The sequence below is a fragment of the Cervus elaphus genome, chromosome 2 (assembly GCF_910594005.1).
Source record: "Cervus elaphus chromosome 2, mCerEla1.1, whole genome shotgun sequence".
Lineage (NCBI taxonomy): Eukaryota > Metazoa > Chordata > Mammalia > Artiodactyla > Cervidae > Cervus > Cervus elaphus.
Genome location: NC_057816.1, coordinates 23,569,983 through 23,597,913, shown reverse-complemented (window position 1 = coordinate 23,597,913; position 27,931 = coordinate 23,569,983). Strand labels below are relative to the sequence as shown.

Genomic DNA, 27,931 nt, shown 5'->3' with positions numbered 1-27,931 from the left:
ATCTTTTTTTCTTTTTAGTTTTTTGGCAATGTGGTATGTGGGATCTTTGTTCCCCAACCAGGGTTCACACCTGTACCTCTTAACACTAGAAGGGTGGTGTCTTAACCACTAGACCACCAGGAAAGACCCTGCATTATCTTTCTATTGAACAATGCTGACCTAGATTTCACTTTAAAAAAATACTTTCAATTCTCATAGTTTTAACAGCAGTATGTAGTACAGGGAAATATTTAAAAGCATAGCTTTTAAATTTGCTAAATTGCTTTTGAATTCCAAAATGCACCTAAGGCCTGAGTGAGCACAAATATTCTCAGTTATTTGCACTGTTAACCCCCAACATTTGATTTTATAGTCAGAATGAAAAACCTACAAGTGACTCATGACTGCAAGACTTGATCTGTGGGTGCCTTTTCCTTGGCTCCTCATTTCCCCCACCTACTGTAGGAGAGGATACAATCTTGGAACAAAGGACTCAAATGCAAAATAAATCAATCATATAAAGCCAATAGAGTTCGGGGCTTAGTACAGTAAGAATGAAGAAATGGTAATTCAGTCTATTACAAAAACATGCAATTTTTGATGTTAATGTAGTTCCTTACAGTGTTTTCATAAAAAAAAAAAAAAAATTCCCTTCCCTTTGCCTCTCCTCTGATTGTTCCTTAACTGAGATCAGACAAAGGGAAAAGAAAGCAAACGTTCTAGGGTTGAGGACTTGAACCAGAGAGCAGTGAAAGTTCCAATATTCCGTGTAAGAATTTTCCGTCGATCCCTTAGTCTCGGAGTCGCTACCTTACATCCGGTCCTTAGGAGGGGGCGTGGCTTCCTGGAAATCCTGTCTGCAGTTGTCCTCTGCCTGCAGCGACGCAGAGTGCTGGGAACAGCTGGAGGTAAGTGACCAGGCTGCTCGCGTCGGGGCTGAATGGCACCCTTTGCTCCTGAGGATTGAGACCTGCCTCTTTCAACTCCCCTTCCCCATCTTTAAATCTTTCGGGGCTCGTTTTAACTGCAAGCCCAGGGTAGGGAACCTAGTCCTGGAGTGCGATGCCCTGAGGGTTTCTGTGGGTTGGGCAGTTCAGGGGAATCCTGCTGAATGTGGAAGGGGGATGTAGCCATTTCCGGGTAATCCCAAGACCCCTCTTTCTACTTCACTTCTCTTTTACTTCATTTTACTTTTGATCAACTTCTCTCGTTCGTTCTTCCTTCCTTCCTTTCCTGTGGACACTTGATGCTTTCTCAATTTTATGTGATTTTATGCTGGGGAAATGGAGCTTCAAGCCCTCTCCCTCCAAGTTCCCCCTCCCCCCCCCCCCCCCCCCCCCAACAACCCTCGCCCCATTCGGACTGCAGCCCCTAAAACTTTCTATATAGAAATTCAGGACTGACTCAGATCCCTCCCGTTAGTATTTGGATGCTGAAATTTTAGGACTGAATAAGGACTCGGTCAGTCTCCGTTTCTAGAGGAGTCCCGCTTTCACCCACTCCTCCGGATTCCGGGTTCTCCACTTCTCCCCTGCAGCAGCCTGCAGGGGTGTGACCCACTGCGCCCGTGCCAGCTGCTCCTTCCCGCCCCCGCCGCCGGGGCTCCTGCATTCCTGAGGGTCCGCCTAGCGCTGAGGCCTCCCCTGAGCCACTAAGCCATCCTCTGCTCTCCCTGCTGCCTGGGATTCAAGGCTTTGACCTTGGCCAGCGCTGTGGCCAGTCTGCCTACCTGTTGCTGGGTGTATTTCTGAAGTGCCTTCTTGAAGGAAGAACTAATTCTGACGCAGCTTCATTTGTTTGGGGAAGGGTGGGGGAGAGAGTCCAGGAAATCAAATGTCTGGCAAAGAGGGATTTGTTTTGGGGTCATAATTAGGAAATAAGGTTGTTTCTTTATAGGAGACGCCCCTCTGCTTCTCTCACCCCATCTGAAAACCACCCTGGGTGAGTATTACCTAATTTTGGAGCATGGGTTGCCTGACACCTGACGCAGTTTCTTCAGCTGTTGTACCCAGTGTCCTCCTGCTTTAAGCTCCCTGCTGGTGTGGTTAGAAATTCCTCCTGCCCCCAGCTCCAGCCTGTTCAGGAGCTTAGGGATCTTAGCCTGTCAGGGGTCTGCATGCAAACCTCTCCTCCCCCACAGCTGCTACTGCCCTCTGATTCTCTGTCACTGTGCCATTTTGCCACACTCAGTTTTTACTCAGCTGCTCAAAATAAAAACAGACAGGGACGGAAGAGCCTGTCTTATTGGCTCAGATCTGTGAGGTGGGGCATTGTGATAAGAAACAGGATTGCCATCAGCTGGAGGAGCAATCAGGACTTTGTTCTGGATTGGGGGTATTGTGTGATATGCTTTAAATGGTCATTGGGATGAGCATAGATGGCCTAGAATAGTTACAGACAATCTCACAAATGTTTGGGTTCAGAAAAGCCCCAGGGCATCTTCAATGGGTAGGACCAGCTCCCCCTGTTACTTCTCCACATAAAGAACTCATAATGTAAATCATAATATATGTACATACATTGATTTGTTAACATGTCACATGAAATGTTTGTCTAAGGTTATAGTAAATCACATAGAGGTGATTCTCGGGTGGCTCTCTTGTAAAGGATCCCCTATCAGTGCAGGAGATGCAGGAGACAAGGGTTTGATCCCTGGGTGGGGAAGATCCCCTGGAGAAGGAAATGGCACCCCACTCCAGTATTCTTGCTTGGAAAATTCCATGGACAGAGAAGGCTGGCGGGCGGGCTACAGTCCAAAGAGCTGGACATACCTGGGCACATACATGTGTACATACCACACACACATATATAAATATATCCTCAGCAGGTGAATCCATCAGCAGTTTCAGTTATGAGCCTCAAAAGAAAAGCTGCAAGGTAATTGCTCCAAATTGTAAGGGGGTCCATTTTGGATTTGGCAGGTTCCTACTTGCAGATGTCTGAGTAGCATGATCTAAGTAATGGCAGAGGTCTATTTAATAATAGTAAAAGCAATAAGAGGAACAATACTCATGTCTATTAACATTGATTAACCGTTTCCTGTAAGTCAGGCACTGTTCTAGGAACTTCACATGTACTAATTCATATGTGCATATATGATATACAGGTAATATGGTTTTCATTTTAGCAAGAAAATACTGAGATTCAGAGGGGTTAAGCTAATTACACTGATTCAATGTATCTAACAAGTGGTGTATTAAATATGCTTTAGAGAAAATAGGAGCCAGCCTTTGAACAAGCCTCAGGATTTTTTAGAGATTTCCTATTTAGTATATACTCACTGAATCTTACAGCTTCCCCACCTGGGTCTGGCATTTAGAAGGAGCCTTACTACCGGGTCTTCTCCAGTGGCTTAGATGGTAGATAATCAGCCTGCAATGCAGAAGACTAGGGTTCCATCCCTAGGTCAGGAAGATCCCCCGGAGAAGGGAATGGCAACCCACTCCAGAAGGGGTTGCCTGAAGGGTTCCATAGACAGAGCAGCCTGGTGGGCTACAGTCCATGGGGTCGCAAAGAGTTGGACACAACTGAGCAACTGACTCTTTTCTTACTGCAGCTGCTGCTGCTAAATTGCTTCAGTTATGTCCGACTCCTAGCAACCCCATGGACTGCAGCCTACCAGGCTCCCCCGTCCAAAGGTTTCTCCAGGCAAGAGTACTGGAGTGGGTTGCCATTGCCTTCTCCGCTTTTCTTACTATTAGCAACTTTTTCACCTACCTGGTCTTTTTCTAGGTTCCTCCCTCCACCATTATGCCAGAGAGAAGCAAATAAAATGCTGGTACTTGAGTGACTGGGCTTCTCTGATGGCCCATCTGGTAAAGAATCAACCTGCAATGCGGGAGATCTGGGTTCGATTCCTGGATTGGGAAGATCCCCTGGAGAAGGGAACAGCTACCCATTCCAGTATTCTGGCCTGGAGAATTCCATGGATTATATAGTCCGTGGTGTCGCAAAGAGTCAAAAATGACTGAGCGACTTTCACTTTCATTTTCTGAGTGAATAGTTCCCAGCATGTTACTCTGTTCATCATGTATTTTTTCCACAGTAACCCTGTGTCACCATGGTGCACTCAGGAGGCCTCCTAACCCCCCAGGAGAAGTCAGGTAAGTCTGACTCATAACTCTTACTTGCCTTTATACCTAACCTGGCCTACAGGAGGCATTCAACTCAATTATGTTGAACTCTTGTACTCTGGTCTGTCTCCAGTGCCACTGAAGAGCATCTCTGTGACCTTGTCCATCTGTGAGTTTGTGGCTGGTGTGTCTGCAACCTTAAACTACAAGAATGAGGAGGAAGTTCCTTTGGAGGCTTTCTTTATATTCCCCATGGATGAAGACTCAGCTGTCTACAGCTTCGAGGCCATGGTGGATGGAAAGAAAATTAAAGCAGAATTACAGGACAAGATGACGGTACTGCGGATAAGTACATTACCTCCTTCCTCTTTTCCCTAATGCATACTCTTCAGGATCTCTAGCAAATGCAACTTCACAAAAAAAATGATGATGTTGAATGCTGTTTCCTCTACTCCCCTCTAACTGCTATTTTCCTAAAATCATTTGGAGGGAAAGTCAATCAGAGTCACTCAAAGTACAGCTGTGGGGGTTTCCCTGGTGGCACAGTGGATAACAATCTGCTTGCCAATGTAGGGTCATGGGTTCGATCCCTGGTCTGGGAAGACTGCACACACCACAGGGCAACTAAGCCCACAAGCTGCAAGTACTGAAGCCCACATGTGAGCCTGTGGTCCACAACAAGAGTAGTCCCTGCTCACCACAGTTAGAGAAAGCCCAAGCAGGCAGCAAAGACCCACTGAAACCAAAAAAAAACGCAGAGAGTAAAACTTAAAAACAAAATACAGGTGTGAACTTGGCAATACCAGCCCCCGTTTCTCCCCGCTCGTCTTTGTTCTCTGTACCCCATGTACCCTCACTAACCGTGTCGGCTTGCTTTCTCTGTTGTCAGGCACACACCAGCTATGAGAGTGCCATCATCCGTGGCCACCAAGCCTTTCTGTTAGAGGAGGACATGTGCTCCCGGGATGTGTTCTGTTGTAACGTGGGGAACCTCCTGCCCGGGTCGCAGGCGGAGGTCACCCTGAAGTACGTGCAGGAGCTGCCCCTGGAAGCAGATGGGGCTCTGCGCTACGTGCTCCCAGCTGTCCTGAATCCTCGGTACCAACTGTCTGGTCAGTCTCCTCTCCCTCCAAATACTACTTGGGGGATTGGTGCAATTGGGGAAACCCCTTCAAAGCTGTTGGGTGCTAGAAAGTGTGGGAAGGGAGCACAGAACTAAAATAGCTTTTTGTAGGATGTTCTAAGGACAGTTGCCTTAATATGAAGACTCCTGAAGTCTCTTTGGAGGACCTGCCCTACACAATCAGCTTGGTGGCCACCGTCAGTTCCCAGCATGGCATTGACAGGATTCAATCCAACTGCTCCCTGAGTCCTATTGAGTACCTTGGAGATAATAAGACTTCTGCTCAGGTAATTCACAAGAGAGCATTATCATTGCTGGTACCCTTTTCCTTTAGATCCTGACCTTGGTCCTCACTCAATTCTTCCTCCTTATTTTTTCTTATTAACCCAGAGGGGATCACACTGCGCTCCCTCCTCATCCCCCCTTTAATCTCCCCAGCCTTCTCTCTGTTCTTGCTACTGCTCTTGGCTGTTCTCCCTCGTGGAAGAAGCCTGTAGCCCTCAGCTCTGACCTCAGCCCTGGGCAGAGGCAGTGATAGCTCTAACATGGCTTCTTTGTTCCCAACTCAGGTCTCCTTGGCCGATGGACACAAGTTTGATCGGGATGTGGAATTCCTGATTTACTACAGTGCAGTCCACACCCCTAGTGTAGTCGTGGAGATGGGAGAACCTACAACAAAGCCAGGTATTGTCTTTCTCCCTCTGAGGTTACCTCCTGAGGAGTAACTTTCTGATTTGGAATTATCTTCAAATTATCCTCAGTTTTATTTCCTTCTATCCAGTAGTGGGTAAAACATTGAAACAGCTTACGTTATGATGTGAAAGAAATGGTTAAGTTCAATGAATATCTTGTGGTTATATCCTTTAGGCAAATCTAAGCGCACCAGTAGATAATTGAACCAAGGACATGAACAAATAATTCACAAGAGGAAACACTAGTTTACAAACATGTGACAATGAGCAGTCTCTACAAAGGCAAATAAAAATAAAAGTAATAATGTGACATTTTCACTTTTCAAGTTATCAGAGATTTCCAAATCATGCTTTAAAAGGTGTGGTGAATTTGGTACTCAGAGATTGCCTGAACCAAAATAATTTGGTATCAAGCTTTTGAGGGGAAATGTGGCCATATGCATCAAAATAAATGTTTATTTTGGTAATTCTAGGCTTGGGAATTTTACATATGAAAATAAATCTAAATATAAGTAAAAATATGGATTGAAAAGTTCTCTTCTCCCTCAGTTTAATCATATCAAAGACTGGTAAGCAATCAAAATGTCTTACAGTGGTTAAATTCACTATGCTAGGTATATTTGATTAGTTACCATGTAACTACTAAAATAACATACATTAACAGATTGAAATAATATGGGGAAAAGGTTTCCAAAGATTGTTAAAGTAAAAATGAGTTGTAGAAGTAGATTACTGCTAGGAAATAATCTACGCATTGGGAAAAACCATTTTAAAACAGAGAAAGTATGCAAGAAGTAATTGTGATTAGTTTAAAAGTAAGTTTACTTTTTAGATCTAACAATTTCTATTGGTTTTGATTCATATACCTTCACATAATCTCACCTGGAATTCTTTTTTTTTTTGTGGTAAATTTCTATACATCAGCTTTACCTTTGTAACTATTTTTAAGTATAAAATCCCATTGCCTTGCATACATTCACCTTGCTGTTCAACCACCACCACCGTCTGTCTGCAGATATTTTTCATCTTGTCGTAGTTACTTAATTTCTGAGACTATGTTTAGTTTCTTAATGCTTAGCTTATTATTATTATATTATAATATATTATAATAATATATACAAATTATTATTGTAATTTCTTTAACATGTCTTTTTTGGGGGACTTCCTTGGTGGTCTAGTGATTAAGACTTTGCCTTCCAATGTAGGGGGTGTGGGTTTGACCCCTAGTCAGGGAGCTAAGATCCGACATGCCTTGTGCCCAAAAAACAAAAATATGAAACAGAATCTATGTTGTAACAAATTCAGTAAAGTCTTTAAAATGGTCCACATCAAAAAAAAAATCTTTAAAAAATATTAATAGCAATTTATCTTATTTTCTAAATTTTTCTTAATATGTGTGTACTTTTCCTTACAATTATAACTGGTATAACCCATGTCCATCTCTTGTTCTGTGGGGCCTTCTTGGGCTGCCAGGCCACACTGGCTTGCAGGGACCTCAGAGAGGTCTACAATAGCTCCTCTTCCAGGAAGCCCCGTGCTCTGTCTTTGTACCTTAGTTGCCTGGCTGTGTCCTTTCCTTTTGGGGAGTTCCCCTCGAGTGCCCCTGAAATTCTCCCGCAACAGTGACCTGGTCTTTGTGTGAGTATGTGTGTGCTCATATGCTCAGTCGTGTCTGACTCTTTTCAACCCCAGAGACTGTAGCCCACCAGGCTCCTCTGTTCATGGAATTTCCCAGGCAAGAATACTGGGAAATTCATTTGCTTCTTCAGGCAATCTTCCTGACCTAGCGATTGAACCCACCCATGACTCCTTCGTTGGCAGAGGGATTCTTTACCAATGAGCCACCTGGGAAGCTGGACCTGGTCTTTACTCAGTTATTTTAATCCGCTGGAGAAAGTTCTATGATGTTGAATCTCAAGTGGTAAGGATTGAGATGTCCAGCCCTCTTCTTGCAAGCTCTATTAGCTATAGGAGGACTTCAGAGAACTCTTTACATGTCTAGAGAATCCCTTCCAGTAGCACCCCTCACATCTTGCTTTCTGTATTATGTATTTGATCAAGATGACTTGCTATTTCCATCCATACCAAGAAGCAAATGACAACTGACTGCTTGACTCACTAAAACAGTTTGTAGTTCGACCAAATGAAGCATACCACTACATGACAGAAATGCATGGTCTGTCTTTCAAAAACTTAGACTGTACTTTCCATATTAAGAACATGATATTTTTTAAAAATAGTATGTATAACTTAATAAAAATAATCATATAAAACAATTTATAAATAATTTTATAAAACTATTCTTAATCTAAGTTGAGCCATAGACTGAGTTCCTTAAGGGTATTATATCAGACTTCCCTCACTTAACTCTTAAAATAATATTTAAAAAAAATTTTTATTGGAGTATAATTGATTTATATTGTGGTGTTTCAGGTATATGGTAAAGTGAGTCAGTTACACATATACATATATTCACTCTTTTTGGATTCTTTTCCCATATAGGCCATTGCAGAGTATTGAGTACATTTCCTGGTGCTATACGGCAGATTCTTATTAGCTGTCTGTTTTGTATATGGTAGAATGTATGTGTCAATCCGAGTCCTCCAGTTTATCCATCTCCCCAACCTTGTCCCCTGGTAGACATAAGTTTGTTTTCTACATCCATGACTCTACTTCTGTTTCTTAAAATAATCTTGAGGCAGGTATTAATACTTTGATTTCACAGGAAACAGGCTAGCAAGCAGAGGAGCTAGGGTTTGAAATGCCTCATTTAAAAAAGAGGAAGTTGAGACTCTGGAGATGAAAATAATTTGAGCCACGACAAAAGAATAATGGCAAATGACACATATATAGTGTTTCCTGTGTGCCTGGCATTGTTTTTAAGTTTAGCCATATTATATATTAACTCATGTCATTGTTGTGGCAACCTCTCTGACCTCTTAATACAGTGCCAGTCCCACTATAACGAGTTGTCTCTCAGAATGGAAAGTAATCTACCTTGCTTATTTAAAAAAAAAAAAAGCTACTCCTTTATATCCAGAGATCCTGGATTATATAAAAGTTATTTTTGAATCAGTGTTCTATCAAATATTTGCTGAGCCACACCCATTTTATTTGGAAGCCATTTTGGTTATTGAGATATCTCAGAGGTAAGAGGTTAAACTGAAGCAGATCTTGTTATCATTCTGAATCCCAGGGGTACTGATAATTTAAAACTGTAATCCTAGAATCACTTTATAAAAATAGGATATTGGGATTTAATTCTGTGTCTTTTATATTCTCTGAACAGTCAAGATAGAGCTGATATAACCCAGCCATTCTTATTTCATCTCCTGTATCTGTTTTCACTTGTTCCTCAAAATAGAATCACAGCTCTGGCCTTTGCAACTTGGTAACATAGGCTAGACACCCATGATCTCTTCCATACTATTATTTGGATGATGCTAGTATTAGAGTGCAACATACATTTAAGTACTTCTCTTTCTTTGTTCTGGAGAGTATCAGAAGTGCTTCGTACCCAAATAAAGCACAGATGGATTCCTTATCCTGTATGACACTCATTACACTCTCAGCTCTTATAAATTGTCAGCATAAAAATTATCCACACAGTCATCTTTCTTTTTTTTCTCAAAGTTGTAATTAAGAATTAAGGACAGGCTATCCTGGGGGCTCAGATAGTAAAGACTCTGCCTGCAATGCCAGGAGACCTGGGTTCGATCCCTGGTTGGGAAGATCCCCAATCAGGAAATGAGAAGGAGAGGACAACCCACTCCAGTACTCTTGCCTGGAGAATTCCACGGACAGAGGAGCCTGGCAAGTTACAGTCCTTGGGGTTGCAAAGAGTCGGACACAACTCAGCGACAAACAGCTTCTTTTCCCTGGTGGCTCAGTGATAGAATCGACCTGCCAATGCAGAGGATGCCAGTTTGATCCCTGGTCCAGGAAGATCCCACAAGCCATAAAGCAACTAAGCCCATGTGCCACAGCTATTGACCTTGTGCTTCAGAGCCTGGTAACTGCAGCTGCTGGGCCTGCACACCCTAGAGCCCTGCTCTGCAACAAGAGAAGCCACTGCAATACGTCCACGCACGACTAGAGAGTGGCCCCTGCTCACCACAACTAGAGAAAGCCCAGGTGCAGCGGCCAAGACCCATCACAGCCAAAAATGAACAAAAAAGTTATTTAGAAAAAATAGAATTAAGGACCCCATGTAAATACATTTCCCTTTGATTTGATGTGAAGATATCACATAAATTAGCTTGATTCCTCTGGCAAATGCTGGGACATTTTAACGATGTATTTCACTCCCAACTGCTAGGAGATTAACATCCAGATACAGTATTTTAATATTGCTTGTATATAGTAAATTCTACCCTATTTCTTCTCCTTTATATCTGTAATATATCTGTATCTTTTATATGTTTGTAACTCACCTCAAACTCTGTGCCAGCAGATATGGTATAAAGATTAAGCTGTTTTAGATTTGTGTTTTCCCAGCTCCTTAGGTAACTCACTACAATTGATTCTTGAGTTCCCTTTTTCTTACCACGTCTTTATTCTTTCTGAGTAGATGGTGTGTTGGGAGATCCAGCTGCAATGGTGACTTTCTACCCGAATATCCCAGAAGCTCAGCCATCAGTTGCCTGTGGAGAATTTATCTTCCTCATGGACTGCTCAGGAAGCATGCAGAGCCCCATGAATAAACAGAGGAAATCTCCGCTGCGCATAGAGGTAGCCAAGGTAAAAGTAGTTTCTTTCTTTTCCTGGTTACTTGCTCAAGTGGGAATGAATCTTGGGGATTAAATTAGGGTCCATTGGAGCTGTAGGTCTGTTCCCCATCTGAGTTACAGTTAACATGACTGCTCTGAGGTTAGCCTTGGAATAGAAGGGCCTGGGGGATTGAAGGGGTGAAGGCCCATTCCTAAGAGTTAGATTAGCAGGGTCGTGTGATTGAGAGCATCCTTTCTCACTGTCTTCTCACATGGTCTTCCTTCAGGAAACACTGATTTTGCTTCTGAAGAGTTTGCCTCTAGGCTGTTATTTCAACATCTATGAATTTGGATCTACTTTTGAGACATTCTTTCCGTAAGTTTCTGGACAGTCCATAGAGAATTTAAAAAGCTACTTTATACAATGAAATATTACTCAGTCATGAAAAGGAACAGATTTGAGTCAGTTGTAGTGACTCCTCCCTCCTCTCTCCCCTACAGAGTAAAGTAAGTCAGATAAACTAGTATCATATATTGACACATAAGGAATCTAGAAAAATGATATTGATGAACCTAGTAGGGAATAGACTTGTGGACACAGCGAGGGAAGTTGAGGGTGGGATGAATTGAGAAAGTATATGCAGCATCATGTGTAAGATAGATAGTTAGTGGGAAGTTTCTGTGCAACACAAGGAGCCCAGCCTGGCCCTCTGTGATGATCTAAATGGGTGGTATGGAGACAGGCGAGGGTGGGTTAAGAGGGAGGGGATATATATATATGTATAAAACTATGACTGATTCATGTCATATGTTGGAAACCAACACAATACTGTAACACAATTTTCCATCAATTAAAAAATAAATAAAAATTTTTAAAAGGCTACTTTAAATAAAGGACTAGATTGTTAAAGGGGTTGCTGCAGAATTGACTTTGGCATTGGAGATTTCAAGTTAAAGTTGTTTACAATTCAGGGACTTAATACTGGGCTATGTCTAGTAGCCTTCATTTCACTGGAGAGTGTTTGTTTTTCTCAGGAATAGTGTGGAGTATGCTCAGAGTACCGTGGAGGAGGCACTGCGGAGAGTTAAGCTTATGAGGGCTAACCTAGGGGGTACGGAAATCTTGACACCACTCCAACACATTTACAAGCAGCCTTCTGTCCCAGGCCACCCCCTGCAGGTAAGAATTGGAACAGAGCTCAAAAAGGGACGGAATGGAACCCTTGTTGAAGAATCCATAGCTCTGGGCTTCATCACAGGATTGTTGAAATGTAGTAATTTAGCCGTGGGCTTCCCAGGTGAAGTGGTATAGAATCATTGGTGGTATAGTCTCAGTGGTATAGAATCCACCTGCTAATGCAGGAGACTCGGGTTCAGTCTCTGGGTCAGGAAGATGCCCTGAAGATGGAATTAGCAACCCACTCCCGTATCCTTGCCTGAGAAATCCTGTAGACAGAGGAGCCTGGCGGGCTATAATCCTTGGGGTCGCAAAAGAGTTGGACATGACTTAACGACTGAACAACAGTCCTGTAATAAAGAGACTAAGACGAGGCATTTGATGGCATTCCTCTCCCTTAGCTCCATGCTATGGAGCAGGGATGAAGGAAGCTCTTTTGGGAGGTGCCACAGAAGTCCTGCATGAAATTAGCAGAGGAGATGCTGAATATTCTCAGGGTTCTGATCAGACCATGTGAGAGAGGTGAACATTAGAACCCTCATGCCTGTCTGAAGCGACATGAGTCTCTGAAATGAAATAGTTGGGGTTTTTCAAGGGCAAGTTCTGGTGTCTTTAAATATACTTCAGAGAGTTGATGGATGTTTTCTTTCTACAGGTTTTTGTCTTCACAGACGGAGAAGTTACTGATACATTTACTGTCGCTAGAGAAGTTAAGAGCCACTATCTAAGGCACAGGTATGAGTTAATGTGCCTGGACCCACATAATGTCACATGTAATCTAGTGCCACCTGATAACAGTATTCATATTCCTTTCAGACAACAGAATGATTCAAGTATTTTAGTTTTAATACTGAAAATATTTTTCTATATATCTCCACTTCGTACTAAAAGAAAAAAGTAATTTTCTAAATAGTATCAACAACATAATGAAATCATTATCTTCTGGTGTCTCTAAACCACAATGGAAACAAAAACTGAACAGTAAGAATTTTTCTTTACTATAAACATTGCGATCAAAATAATACAGAAAACTACAAAATTTTAAATATATAGCTGGGTGAATTATCAGAGTGACACACATGTGTAATTACTACACAAGTCTAGAACCAGAATGTTTCCGACTTCTTCATCTCTATCCATTTCTATCACATCCCAGTTTTAATCTCTACTCGTTTTTTCCCTCTCCAAAGAGGAAATAAAATAACACTGTGGATTATTTTTGCTTGTTTTTGAATGAAAATAAATGAGTTACGCAGTATGTTTTTGTTTCTGTGTATCTGGCTTTGTTCCCTCAGCTATATGTTGAGATTCATGCGTATTTTGCATGGAGCCATAGTTTTCATTGGTATATAGTATTCCACAGGGTGATTATACCATAATTTATTTATTGATTCTACAGATGATAGTCTTTGGTTTAGTTGCTAAAAATTATACTTCTGTGAACATTCTTGCATTCTTTTACATGCATTTTTTGGACATGAACATGTATATACATATATATGAATACATACATACATACATATCTATGCTCATATAATATAGAATTCAAACACACTGACATAGTTGTGAAATTTTGGGGGTATACCAAATAGTTTTCCAAGTTATTGTGCTAATATAATACATACCAGCATTGTATCAGGGTTCCAGTTGCCGTGTTACTTATCCAAAATTTGGCATTATTTGTCTGTTAAAACTGTAACAGATTTTGTGGGTGTGTGTAGTACTATCTCATAATAGTTTTAGTTTACATTTTCCTGATTAATGAAGTTGAGCACATTTTTGTATTTATTGACTTGGATATCCTTTTGTGATCTTCAAGTCTCTTTCCAGTTTTTTTCTATTAGATTTTCTTTTTTTTAAACTGATCTATAGTTCATTCTATGGTCTAGGTACAAACACTTTTGGATATGTTCTAGAAATATAGTTTTCTGTTCTATGGCTTTCCTTTTCACCCTCAAGATGGTTTCTTTTGATTAATAATTGTTCTTAATTTGATATAGGTTTCTCTTTTAGTCATTGGCTTTATGGTTAGTATTTTTTGTATTCTGTTAAAAAGTCTTCCATTATCCAAGGTCTTGAAGCTACTTGCCTTTGTCATTTTCTAGAAGATTTATTGTATTTTCTTTTACAGTTAGAATCACAGTTGATCTGAAATTTATTTTTGTGAATTGTATGAGTTAGGGGTCAGGGTTCTTTTCTCTCTTTCTCTCTCTCTCTCTTTTTTTTTTTTTCATGTGGATATCGTGTTGACCTTTTATCTTTTATTTAAAGTTTGTCCTTTCCTCAGTGATGTACAGAGCGATTTTGACCCAGATAAGCATCTATACATGTGTGGCTTGTTTCTGGATCCTCTGTTGCATTCTGTTGATCTGTTTATCTGGACATGTGCCGGCAATACTGTGTATAAATTAGTGTTACTTTCTGATAAATTTTCATTTCCAGTAGAGTAAGTCCTCAGCTTTGTTCTTTTTTCAAGACTTAGTCATTCTTGGACTTTTTGTATTTTATAATTAGCTTGTCAGTTTTTACCAAAAGAGGAAACATGTTTGGATATTGACTAGAATTGTATTCTCTTTATGTCAGTTTTGGGAAAACTTTACTATTTGTTGTATCAAACATTTCTATCTACATCATATGTCCTTCCTTTCATTTGGGTCTTTCTTCATTTTTTCTAAATATGTGTTTCCTGTATATTGCTTTGAAAGATTTACCAAACCTAGCAAATAGTTGCAAAAATAAAGCAATAGATATTCATATACCATTCACCCATGTCCACCAGTTTTCAATGTTTTAACATATTGATTTCACTTAATTTTTTTGGTCTGAAATAGTTGAAAGCAAGCCACAGATGCCATGACCTTTCATATGCATATCATTTTGCGTTCATCTTCTAAGAACTGAGAATATCTGACAAATAGCCAGAATAAAACTACTTGGGCTTCCTTGGTGGCTCAGGGGTAAAGAATACCCCTGCCAATGCAGGAGACATGGGTTCAGTCCCTGATCCAGGAAGATCCCACATGCCACAGAGCGACTAAGCCCGTGGGCCACAGCTATTGAGCCTATGCTCCAGAGCCTGGGCTCTAGAGCTACAACTACTGCGCGTACATGCCGCAACTCGTGAAGCCCGTGTGCCCTAGGGCCTGTGCTCCCCAAGAGAAGCCACCCCAGTGAGGAGCCCACGCACCGCAGCTGGAGGGTAACCCCCTCTCGCTGCAGCTAGAGGAACGTACACACAGCAGCAAAGAGAGCACAGCCAAAAATAAATAGTAAATAAAAAAACCAACTACTCAATTCAGGATATTTAATTTTTATATAAAACATTATTTAAATATAGGTCATTTTGCCAATTTTTTAATAATGTCATATAGAATTTTGTTTGTTTTTGATTTTTGTTCAGGAGGAAATTCAATAATAAGTATTTTATTTAGTTATTATGCCTCTTTAATCTCTTTTCCTCTAGAGTAGTTTCTTGGCTTTTCACTATCTTTAATGACACTGACATTTAAAAGAGTACTAGCTAGTTATTTTTGGAAAATTTCAATTATGTTTGTTTGACTATTTAAGTTTATGTTTAGATTAATATTAAATATTTTTGTAAAAAATATTCCAAAGTGAATTTGGGCCTGGCTGTGAATTTTGTCACTTAGTTAAAGGTGGTATCTGACATATAACTTTGACATTTTTGTAAACATCTTGTTTTCAGTCAATGTTTACCCAGTAGTTTTAGCATTCACTAATGATTATTGCTCAGATTGCTGTTAGTGGTTACAAAATGGTGATTTTTTCAATTCTGTCAACTTTTCCATATTTATTACTTGGCATCCTACTGTAAAGAAGAATTTTCTCTTCCTGACTACCTCTGTGCCCCTCCCCTCACCTTTGTTGTTGTATCAATGTGTACTTTTGGATTCTTCTATTATTTTTCATTTTTTAAAGATTCATTGCTCTCAGTATCTATTTAGATTCTCAGAATTTCTAGGTTTGGTCAGTGGAAGCCCTTTTAAGTTGCTCCTGTGTCTTTTTTCACACGTCTCTGGTTTATGAATATGTTCTTTCTTTCTTACAAAAAAAACCCAAAAAACAAAAAACAATTTAGAGATCTTGTTGAGAATTTGAAGAAGATAGTACCAGTATGCTGGCAGGCTGTGGTCTCCGGAGGGCTTGATCACAGTTAGTTTCCTGTAGTTGGATGTCGGGTTCTTAGCTCTCCATGTTTAGAGCATTAATCCTGAGGCTGATATCACTAGATATGGGGATGATGACTCACGTTAACCCAATAAAAAAGAGATGGATATATAGGCCAAAATTGCAGTGTATTATTTTCATATAATGAAAACTATTTTTGTCATGCCCTTAAAAAAATGTTTGTATTTGTAGTATCTCTGTTTATAGACAGTCTTATTTGGGAATCTGTTTGTGGTTTAGAAGCTGTTTGGTGCACATCAACAAGGGTGGGGAGAGGACCCTCCAGTTAGAAGAGCAGGGGGCACTTTTGTTCCAGTGGCTCAGATGGTAAAGAATCTGCCTGCAATGCAGGAGACCAGGGTTTGATCCCTGAATTAGGAGGATCTCCTGGAGAAGGGAATGGCAACCCACTCCAGTATTCTTGCCTGGAGAATTCCATGGACAGAAGAGCCTGGCGGGCTATGGTCCATGGGGTTGCAAAGAGTCAGACATGCCTAAACAACTGACACTTGCACTTTTCGTAAGACTAGCCTTTTGAGGGCAGGTGTGGTTTCGGTACAGTGTTAGTCAAACACTGATGGCAGTGTCTGTTTTTCCTAACTTCTCATTTCTGATTAATTCTTTGGATTGATTATTAGAATAATTGATGAGGATGCAGTCCTGTTAGTTTGGTTTTTTTCTGCTTCTAGAATCAGTGTAACATATAATGGTTTGCCAGGGGCATCTTATGGTCAGACTAGTGCTCAAATGTAATTTCTGCTTTTTTGTAGATATGTGATCTTGGACATATTTTTTTAAGTTCTTCGGGCCTTAGCTCCTTACCTGCGAAAATGAGATATTATCCTATCTCTTAGGAACCTTGTGATGATTAAATTGCATCATTGATTTAAGGCATCTGGTCCCCTGAAATATGCTCAATAAATGGTAGCTCTTACTTTTGGTCAAGGAAGAAAACTATCTTTTTATGTACTTTTGATCATTTTGTGTTAATTTTGTAAATTCACTTTTTAGTGCCTGTCTCTAACATCTTCTTTTATAATTCCAGATGTTTTTCATTTGGTATTGGTGAAGGAGTCTCCACCAGCCTAATAAAAAGCATTGCCCGGGTGTCACGGGGCACTTCAGAATTTATCACAGGCAAGGAGAGAATGCAGGCCAAGGTGAGGGACAGGCCTTGTGTCTAGAGGTGGCAATATAAGAGAGTGTGGAGCAGGGTGGGGCAACAACTCCCTGCCAGCATTCATTTACTTATATCCCCAAGGACTTGGGCTATATACGTAATGGGACTACTTTCATCCTTATGCAGAAGGAGCCCAGTATATAGTTTTGGAAGAAATGGCGTCTGGTTCTAGTAGTTGGAAGCCCAGAGCTGAGATGCTGGAATAGGTTAGGGCTTTGGGTTTAAGACCCGAAACAGAGAAACTGAATTTTGAATGTCATGATTGAGATTCTAGGTGTTTGCTTTAAGGCCTCTTTTGGTACTGTACCTCATCCTCTGTGCAAATACTACAAAGTAAAGATGAAAGCACAGCAGTAATAGGTCTGGTAAATCGGAAGAGGTGGTAGATTGATAGTCCATTTGCTTCATATACAGAAGGGAAGGCATCTTCCACCTCTGGTTATATTTCTAAATTCCTCTTTCCCAGATCTCTTATCTAATTCCTACCTCTCCTGGGTCTCCTTTCCCAGATATTTCCTTCCTTCCTTCATAATTATGTCATTCAATCTCTCAGTGTTAGTTTCCTCATTTGTAAAGCAAGAGTAATAATGCCCATGTCCTGGTGTAGATAGCATTAAGGAATAGGTGTACCATGTATTACATTGCATAACACTTGGTATGTGATATTCAGTGAGTTGCTGTTACTGTTTTGTGCTTATTCTGGTCTTTATCCTTCACCAGGCACTTAGAGCCCTGAAACGTTCTCTGCAGCCCGTGGTAGACGATGTTTCTCTGAGATGGGATTTGCCTGATGGTCTGTCTGCTAAAATGCTTTCCCCAGAACAGACTGTCCTCTTTAGGGGTCAGAGATTAATCCTCTATGCCCAGTTGACTGGGACAATGCCGGTGAGTTCTCATTCTTATCTGTTCCTCTAGTCAGAGTAGCTATTGTCCTAAACTCTGCTCTGGGCAATTCCATGAACGCTGGTAGAGTCTCATCAAGAGATTTCTCTTGCCAGGTAGAGTCAGCCTGGCCCTTCTCTATCATTTCAAGTCTCTGATTTATTGAGTTGCCTGGTTCCCTGTCAGAAATTTAATGGGTTGGGTTGAGGAGCTGCCCCAGTTCTATCCTTTCTTTTGGTAATCTCTTCCTCTGTCATTTTTACCCTTCTCTAATTTGTAGCCAGCAGAGGCAACAGGAGAAGTTTGCCTCAAGTACACACTCCAAGGAGAGAGCCTGGAGAATAAAGTGACATTTTCCCTACAACCCAAGCTCGATGCCAAGTGAGAATTCAGTGTTCCTTTGCTATTTTCTTTCTTTCTTGTTTGGTCTCTGCCATCCTTCAGGGTGATTTCCTTCTCTTATTCTGGGGTTCAGTAGTGGCCCTACCATCACTTCTCCTTTCTAACCTATTTATCTCTTTTTCTTCCCCCTAATCTGTTTTTTCCCTCCTTTTCATCCTTAACTTTTGAAGGTCCTGTATAACTGACTTTTGTGTGCTTATCCCTAAATCACAGAATTTTTTTTTCTTTTAGCCTCACCATTCACCGACTTGCAGCCAAGTCCTTTCTCCAGATCAAGGACATGGGCCTCAGGGAGACTACAGCAGGTGATAAAAAAGATGTGGTGAAAGTCAGCATGGAGTGTGGAGTCATAAGCTCCCACACAGCTTTCATTGCTGTCAACAAAGACCTCAACAGGCCAATTCAGGGGCCACTGTCTCCTCGGGATGTTCCAAGGCCACTGTTGCTGCGTGCTGCCCCAGTGGTGCAATCCTTCCCCCAACAGAAGTGTGGACAATGGAGTAAGTTTTACCCCATTCAAACTCATGCAAAAGAAGGGCCTCTGGACATCTGAACACAGCATTTAAAGAAAAAGTTTGTGAAAGGTCCTTGTTGTTGTTCATCACTGAGACATGTCTGATTCTTTGCAATCCCATGGACTAGGTATCCCAAGTATCTAGGGATAGATGGCAGAGGATTTTCCAAATGAAATTAAGAGGAAATGAAGTGGGAAGACAATAAGTGAATGTGTATTCAAAACAAAGGATATTCAGATGGGGTCATCAAAATATTAGATACTGCAGAAAAGTCAAGGTAAAAGCTGAAAAAGAGCTACTGGATAAATATCAAAGACGCCCTTGCCAATCTAATGAAAAACAGTTTTATTGGCTTGGATCAGGAAACAGTCCATATTACAGGATGACAAAGGGTATAAGTGAGGCTCCTCTGATGTCTCAGTGGTTCAGAATCCACGTGCCAGTGTATGAGACCTGGGTTTGATCCCAGGTCCAGGAAGATCACACATGCTGTGAAGCAGCTAAGCCTGTGAGCCACAACTGCTGAACCTGTGCTCTCGAACTCAGGAGCTGCAACTACTGAGCCCAGCTGCTGAGCCCTGCTCATCCTGGAATCCACAAGAGAAACCACTGCAATGAGAAGCCTGCTTGCTGCAACTAGAGAAAACCTGCACACAGCAATGAAGACCCAGCACAGTGTTGAAAGTCCACTTTAGTTTTGATTCCTTGACTTTTGTAGTGGCACCGAACTACTAAAAGGAATCAGGAGCTTTGGTATAAGAATGAAGCAGGTAGAGTGTTGGCTTAATACTGAGGTGGGAGTTTTGTCAGATGGGTGTGATGAAAAGGAAATTAGGGACATAGAGTTGATATTGATAAGAGTGATATAGTGTTGGATCTGAGATTTAGGCTAAATGGGGAAGAAGGTAAAGATGGAAGGAAGTTGTTACATAGGAAAAAAAAAATAGAGGAAACAGAATCCAGATGAGGTCAAAGACATAGAGCCTGTCATACAGAGTGGAGTAAGTCAGAAAAACAGATATCACTATGTTAATGCATATATGTGGAATCTAGAAAAATGGTACTGATGGACCTATTTGCAGGGCAGGAATAGAGATGCAGACGTAGAGAACGGACATGTGGACACGGGAAGCGAAGGGGAGTGTGGATCCAATTGAGAGAGTAGCATTGCCATATATACACTACCATGTGTGAGATGGCTCGCTGCTGCCTAGCACAGGGAACCCGGCCTGGTGCCCTGTGATGACCTAGAGGGGTGGAATAGTGGGTGAGGGAGGCTCCAGATGTAGGAGATATATACATACACACACACAGTTACAACTGAATTGAATTGTTGTACAACTGAATTGAATTGTGCAGGAACCAACACATCATTGTAAAGCGATTATCCTCCAATTAGAAAACACAATCAATAAAAAAGAAAAGAAACTGGAAGAAGTGGATCCTATATTTTAAAAGAATATTTTAAAAGTTTATTTTGTATAGGTGGAACAATTTGCTTGATAATAAGATTCTGACTTGGGAGGGAGTGGTGAAGTAGAGGGGGTGCTGAAGCCATTTAATTGAAGAAGCCAAGAAGTTTTACAGTAGGGTGTTGGACAGGTTATCTGCATAGGTGTTGACATCTCTCTAGATGATGCAGCCTGCAATGAAGTGCAAGTCTGTGATCTTTCAGACACTCCAGTGGGTGATGGGAAGTGACAGAGAAGTTGGAGGTTGACAGCAGCAAGGATATGAGGAGGGTAACCCAGGTGAGACTGGCAGCCTGGTGACCTGGCTGCAGCGACTGGGACTGAAGTGGTTTCCACCCACACCTCCCAAACCTGGGGACTTGGGATATGGCACCTCGAGCAATTTGAGGGGGTAGGGCAAGAGCAGGTTTTTTAACAGTTTTGAGTTAAGATAAAGAGTCGGAAGAAGCCGCTTGTGATGAAACTCAAGATGCCGAAGAGGTCATTGTCCTGTGTCAAGAGTTCCAGAAGCGCTCAGAGGGTGACGCTGTGTGCTGGAAGTGGGCTCATCGTAGAAGAAAAAAATACACGATAGAGACAGTGGCTAAACTGATCTGGATAGGAGGGTCTCAAATTATCCAGGGCCTTTGGCTCCACCCGAGCATAGAGGGCGCCTTGGTCTCTATCTCTACACTGGTGTTTTTCAGCTCATTCAGAGGCCTTGTCCCACTTCCGTCCTCCTTCTCGGCTCCCCGATGATCATTACTGAGGGGTGTCCCACCAGCAGAATAGTCGTGATCCTGATCCTTTTAAGCCTGTGATTAAACAGAGCCTGTTCTCTCTACGTGAGCATCTTTCCAGGGACTTTTTCTGACCAGTGTTTGTCTACCACCTGTATAGGACAAAGACGTCACAGACGAGAGAAGAAATGCACATCCTTATCAGAGGGCTGCCCTGAGAAGACAAAGCCTTGTGGTTCTGCCAAAAAGACCAGTGTGGAAACTCGCGGTCCAGGTGAGATGGGCCTCAGTCTTATCCTCTTCTCTATGGGAAATGAAGAACTGATCTTCAATTCTCTGCTATCTTGTGGCTTTCTTTGTTGTTGCTGTTTAGTCACTCAATTGTGTCTGACTCTTTGTGATCCCTTGCATGGTACCCTGCCCGGCTCTTCTGTCCATGGGATTTCCCAGGCAAGAATTCTAGAGCAGGTTGCCATTTCCTTTTCCAGGGAATCTTCCCAACCCAGGGATCGAACCTGTGTTGCCTGCATCGGCAGACGGATTCTTTACCCCTGAACCACCAGGGGAACCCTGTGACTGTCTCTACCCAGGAAGTTACCTATTTGAAAAGCAGCAGGCAGAGGTTGAGATTTGTCCAGTCCCTGTATTTGCCAGGGTCAGCTTATGACCCTGAAGCCTGCCCAGTAGAGTCTGAGTTGAGCCCTAGATAAATAAACCACGTTGCCATCTCCCCTCACACTCCTTGCCTATGGGCTGGGGCCCTCCTCCTGCACAACTCACCATGTGTGGGCCCCTGCTACACTGCCATTCTTGTACAGGCTGGGTTTACAAATGGGTCTTCCTGATACTGTCTGATGATCGTCTGTCACCAAAGAGTGTTCCTTGGTTACTGCCTTTTGTTTCAAGTAGCTGGCTTTTCATGTACATAACAAATGGAATCTAAGTACATTTCACCATGAAGGCATGTCTTTTCTATTAAAATAGATTTGCAGCACATTTCTTTCTAGTCTCTCCAGTTTTGTAGCCAGAGTTTGTGCTGTACAATTATTTCATTGTTTAAAATCTTATTTGGCACTCATTCTCATTAGATTATCACAGCTTCAGGGTCTAAGGTAGATTCAGAGCTCTGTATTCCCAGTTGCTGTGGAGTTTTAGGCAAATTAGTTCACTTATTAGCACCTTAGCTCGCTCATCTGCACAGCTCCTCACCTCCTTGGGTTGTCCAAAAAGTTCATTCGGGTTTTTCCATAAGATGTTATGGAAAACTTTTTGGACAAACCAATAGTTTGTGTTGGTTGTCTATAATGTCTTACTACCTCAGTGACTTAGAATATCCCCACTCTAAGCTTTTTCACTTATGAATCCTTTTACCAAAGTAGAAAGAAAAATTACCCAGGAGAATAAGCTACTGGTTTTTATGAATTAATTAGCAATTACTATTTGTAGAGAGCTAATTAGTGGCCTTCCAAGTACTTTACATTCTTTGTCGTGTGTTAGGCTCTATTGTCTTGAATTTACAGAGAAGGCTGAGATTCCTGTTAAAGAACAGTTACATTTTGAGTGTTAACAGTGCTGAGATTCCAACTAAGACTGTTGAAATCAGAGCCTCAGGTATTCCCCACCCCCCACCAATTGGGGTGGAACTGTTTCTCTGGTTACAGTTTTTCTTGCCTACTAATTTTCTAAGTTGCTCTAAGTACATCATCTCATAGGATTGAGATAGCCAGATGTGAGATACTTTCTATGAAAATTTTGTGGCCTTTAAGCAATTTTCATACCACCAGGATTGGACACTAGGCCATTCTTTGAGATAGACTGTTGACAGCTTCCATTATATCTGCTTTCTTTGGAAATTTTGATAATTAAAACCCAAGTTATATTTGTCTACAATTTTTTTAATATACCTAAAGTTTTAAGGCCCATTTAAACATGACTGATGCTGTGTATAAAATAGATAACTAGTGAGAACCAAATGTATAGCCCAGGGAACTCTAGTCAATGCTCTGTGGTGACCTAAATGGGAAGGAAATTCAAAATTTTATTGTTTATTTTGCTGAAGAGTAGAAATTAACATGACATTGTAAAGCAACTAGACACTAATAAAAAATAATTTAAAAAATAAAAATAAAATAAACAGGACTGGGTAAGACTTAAACAGTACCATCATGTGGGTTCTTTAGTGACCTGTATCTTTCCCTTGTTACTGAATGTTTCAGTGCAGTCCGTATGTCACCTGAGTGGCCTGCATTGTTACAGAGAGAGGGCATGTGTCCTAGGGGACAAGACTAAAATGAGGATCTTGTGGTATCTGTTTAGTGCTGGGCTCTCACTCCTGTCTCTGAATTCAGACCTGTCTCAGGATGCTCAGGGGCCATTAGCACCATAATTTCCCATCCTCTCTTTGCTTCTGCCCCACAGTTGTTCAAGATAATCATCTTGTAGAGTTGATTTCCCTTCAAAAGGCAGATGGTTCCTGGGATCTGAATGAAGGTCTGGCCTTGGTCCTGGGTATGAAGTTGGAAGACATACAGGCTGCACTTCCTGACAAGGTAAGATTCAGAGAAGAAAAGAGAGTGTGTATATTTTTGTGAGGTTGAGGTGACTGATGAGAATTCGGGTGAATCATGACTCACCTGAGGAAGAATACAAGAGGTCATGGACTGAATTAATTTCTGATAAATAGAAGTTGATGATCTTTCTGGCTGTGTTGGAGCAGAAAGAACAAGAAATTAGTCTGCTAGTAGAAGTTGATGGTTTAAAGTTGATGGATGACAGAGGGAAAGCAAAAATCCTCTTTAACTACATTTTCTGCCACTCATCTTAGTTATAATTACTTATATTTATTGAGCAATTACTCTGTGCCAGCCACTGTGCATTGCACTTCCCTTCATGACCTTATTTATTCATCAATCAATTAAATATGGTAAATCCTACTCATGCTGTGCTTAATAGATGAATAAACCAGGGTTCAAAGAAGTATGATAATGTCTTTGTGTACTCAGCTAGTCAGTGGCAGAGCTGGATTCAGTCTAGGACTATCTGTCTTCAGAATCTATGTTCTTTCTCCTAAATAGGGTGGTCCAGAAATTAACAGAATTTCACCAAAGTTAGGATAGGTGAAGTATCAATAGGGACAACTTAGTTGTTTCAAATGTGTTCAAGTATGCTGAATTGGACAAATTACATTCAAGAATTTCAAGGTAACTTACTGAATCTTCTAATTGAGAAATTGTTGAATATTGAGATATACACCAAATGAGACATATGAGACAAATGCCAAAAACTTGAAGGACACCCATCATTCTGAATTTTCAAAATGTGGAAAGTGATTAAATAAATTTTAAATATGCTATAAATGCCTCATCTAATATAGTATCCACTAGTCACCTGTGGCCTCTAAGAGCTTGAAATGTGACAAATGCAAGTGAGAAATTAAATTTTCCATTGAATTGAAATGTGCTGTAGTTGTGAAAGACAAACTGATTTCAAAGACAACATAAAAATGTAAACCATTCTTGATAATTATTTTTAAATTGATTATGTGTTAAAATAATATTTTGAATATATTAAGTTAAATGCAATATATTAAATAATGGTACTTTATTTTTACATGTGGCTGCTAGGGCATTTAAAGTTATATATGTGTCTAGCATTATATTTCTGTTGAAATAATTATTCTAAAACAAATAATTAAAGGGATAATTTACAAAAAAGTGGAAGAAGATATGAGAATCATGAAGTTCTAACTTGGTTTCCTTGAGAGCAAGACATGTCCGGCTAACATTTCCTTCCTTCTTATGGTAACTGGATCAATAAGTCAGGGGAATGAAGAGTCCTTCAATAAGGAATCTGAATTTTTAAAAAATATTTATTTGTTTGACTGTGTCGGGTCTTAGTTGCATTATGAGGGACCTTTCGTTGCAGTGCACAGACTCCAGCTGCAGTGTGCATGGGCTTAGTTGCCCTGCAGCACGTGGGATCTTAGTTCCCTGACCAGGAATCAAACCCAAATCTCTGCATTGGCAGGCAGATTCTTAACCACTGGGCCATGAGGGGAGTCCCTGAACTTAACCTGGGGGCCTCAGGGAAGTCTCTCTCTGTGGTACAGGATGCGAATTCTTCAAGCTGGGCCACAGTCCTGGCGGTGCTCTGGCTGCATGACAACGCTAAGGACATGGAATGTGAGTGGGAGCTTCTGGAAAGGAAGGCAGTGGCCTGGATTCGCATCCATGCAGGTAGGAACCCAGTCCTAAGACCCCATCTTTCCCCGTGTTTAGGAAGCTAGCCATCATCCCAGGCATTGAGCCTCCAAGCCTGATAGAGGGTTACCAAGATAGGGTTCCCATATCTCCTCCCCGACGATCCTGGTTCAGACCTTTCCTGATGCCCCAACTGGTTGGATGAGGGTGCAATCTGAAATTGGGGGAGTGGAGGAGGTGGGTGTAGAGGGAAGGGGACATGGGTGGGGAGTGTGAGCTGTGAGAAGGACATGAAGTGAAAATGTGCTGTACTGAGTGTAGGACGGGACGTGGAGCCCTGATTCCTTGGGTATTTATCGTTTCACTGCTGCTGAACATTTCTGGGGCTGGAGAAGATTAAAGGGTGCCTGGGCAGTAGGGAGAAAAAAGTCAGGGGTATTGAAGACAGCTAAGTAGGGCTCCGGGAAGATGCTGAAGAGTTTCGGGGAGCCTGGGAGGAGAGCCTGTCCTCTCATCACTGTCCCTCAGCCTTCATTTTTGTTTCCTCCTTCTACCAGGGTCCGTCAGGCATGAGCTTGTGAAAGCTGCAATTGCTCTCACGAAATCGTCTGTGGACCCTGCCATCTTTGGCCCCTGAAGAGACCCTCCAGAAGAACAAGCGCCTCTGCCATGTTACAGTCCTTGCCTTCACCGTCTCTTCTGCTCTGATGTTTCTGTAGTTTATACCTATCCTGTCAGCTTCTTATTGTACGAGCAGTGGGCGCCCACACCCTCTAGCCTCTCGGTGCCAGCTTCTCTTCAAATGTGCTTTTTCCTTCCCCAGCTCCTACCCTCAGCCGAGTGTCACGGGTCCCAGAATCTGTTCCCTTTCTTGGAGGAATTCAAAGCATTCCCAGGCTATAATGTTCCTCCTCAATTTTCCAGAATGACCACATGAAACACAGGTGATGTGGACTCCAGACTAAAGATTGTAGTGTTGATGTTTAGGGAATGCTTGAATTAGAGAATTCTCTGCACTTTTTTTCTGTTTATTTTTGTTCTTAGGTACTTATCAGGACCAGACTGGTGAACTATGCACTTTTTTATTTTTAGATAGGAAGAATAGCTGGAGGGGAGGTAGAAAGCCAACACTGGGATGAATATAAGCTTAAGATCACAAAGAGGGAGACTCAGGGGTCCACTGTGAGGTCTGGCACTTGGGTAGCTTCTTTCTTTTAAAAATGTTGTTTTTTTAAATTTGGAGAATAATTGCTTTACTGTGTTGTGTTGGTTTCTGTCATACAGCGACGTGAATCAGCCATAAGTATACATGTGGCCCCTCCCTCTTGAACCTCCCTTCTACCCTTCACCCCATCCCACCCCTCTAGCTTATCCCAGAGTACCGGGGTGAGCTGCATGCATTGTATAGCAACTTCCCACTAGCTATTGGTTTTACATATGGTAATATGTATATTTCAGTGCTCCTCTCCCAATTCATCCCACGCTTTAATTCTTGGGGACTTTCTTGATTGATCCTGCTTGGGCTTTGCTGGCCTCTGCTACATGCCTTTCCTCCCACTGCCTTGGTGACTTAGGTTGAGTTATGTCTGATAGAGACCTGTTTCTCCTTAATCCTTAAATATCTTAGTGAGAAAGCACTAATGGACTCCTTAGTCCTAGTCTGAACTCATGAGGCTTCTAAGTCCAGATCTGACCTCATATAATATAGGAAAAAACAAGTTGAAGGGCAATTTCCCCTGAGACCTCAACCTAGACCGCTCACCTCATGAGGAAGAAAGGAGCTCCTCGTGTTTCTGAAACTAATGTCCCATATACTCTATCCTGGTAGAAATGACCCTTTTTGATGTGTTGCCTCCTAAAATGATATCATATCAATATTAAAATGGCCATCTCTACCCTGCACTTTGTTGTATTTGGTCTTTATTTATAGAGTTACTCACTGAATCTGCATCAGTTTTTATTATCCCTTGTTTTTTCCAGCCAACTTTCCGGGTGCCTCTACTGTTCACACTGTGTCCTTTCCTCCTATCTTCTGTTGTAGGCTGGCTTCCTGTCTTTTTTTAATGAGAAATATATATATATATATATATATATACACACACACACACATATATATATATTTTTTTTTGGTTGCATTGGGTCTTAGTTGTGGTATGCAGGTCTTTACTGTGTCTTTGTTGTAATCTTTGTGTAAAGATTACTTTGTGTAATCTTTGTTGCAGCACATGGACTTTCTAGTTGTGGGGCATGGGCTCAGTTGCCCTGAGGCATATGGGATCCTAGTTCTCTGACCAGGGATTGAACCTGTGTCCCCTGCACCACAAGTGGATTCTTAACCACTGGACCACCAGGGAAGCTCCTGGCTTCCTATCTTATATGAAGCAGGTAAAGAACGCTGGCCAGAAAACCACTGTTGGAATCCTGACCATACATTTAAATAGTCATGTGAGGAGGGACAAATGATTTTACCTTCAGGGTCTTAGAATTCCCATCCTACAACAAAGGGATTACACTAAAATTCTATTATTACTTTCAACTTGAATATTCAAGCATTCTGAGCAAGACCACAATATCTGTTCACTTAGGTGGAGAATGGCCCAGAGCTGAGTCTTACTTGGCTC

General features: G+C 41.5%; 1 protein-coding gene across 3 annotated transcripts; it reads left to right on the top strand.

Moving 5' to 3' along the window:
• Window positions 1–805: 805 nt before the first annotated feature.
• Window positions 806–27,212, top strand: VWA5A (von Willebrand factor A domain containing 5A). 3 transcript variants are annotated; one of them, XM_043874565.1, is made up of 19 exons: window positions 806–887; window positions 1,876–1,920; window positions 4,025–4,082; window positions 4,186–4,388; window positions 4,942–5,164; window positions 5,287–5,462; window positions 5,745–5,859; window positions 10,438–10,607; window positions 10,864–10,952; window positions 11,612–11,756; window positions 12,409–12,488; window positions 16,987–17,101; window positions 17,842–18,006; window positions 18,284–18,384; window positions 18,637–18,905; window positions 21,272–21,385; window positions 23,530–23,660; window positions 25,220–25,346; window positions 25,868–27,212. In XM_043874565.1, the coding sequence occupies exons 3-19, from the start codon at window positions 4,040–4,042 to the stop codon at window positions 25,945–25,947; spliced, it is 2,346 nt and encodes a 781-aa protein (XP_043730500.1). In that variant the 5' UTR covers window positions 806–887; window positions 1,876–1,920; window positions 4,025–4,039; the 3' UTR covers window positions 25,948–27,212. The 3 variants fall into 3 exon arrangements, with proteins under 3 accessions (XP_043730500.1, XP_043730517.1, XP_043730506.1); XM_043874571.1 differs by lacking the exon at window positions 806–887 and adding an exon at window positions 998–1,016; XM_043874582.1 differs by lacking the exon at window positions 1,876–1,920 and having other exon boundaries at window positions 818–887.
• Window positions 27,213–27,931: the final 719 nt, after the last annotated feature.

Bases quoted from the DNA above. Each gene is read 5' to 3' on its own strand.
- VWA5A (XM_043874565.1), top strand. From the start codon at position 4,040: ATGGTGCACTCAGGAGGCCTCCTAACCCCCCAGGAGAAGTCAG. The intron at 18,385-18,636 runs GTGAGAATTCAG...TTTTTCTTTTAG, and splicing joins CAACCCAAGCTCGATGCCAA to CCTCACCATTCACCGACTTG. The intron at 23,661-25,219 runs GTAAGATTCAGA...TCTGTGGTACAG, and splicing joins AGGCTGCACTTCCTGACAAG to GATGCGAATTCTTCAAGCTG.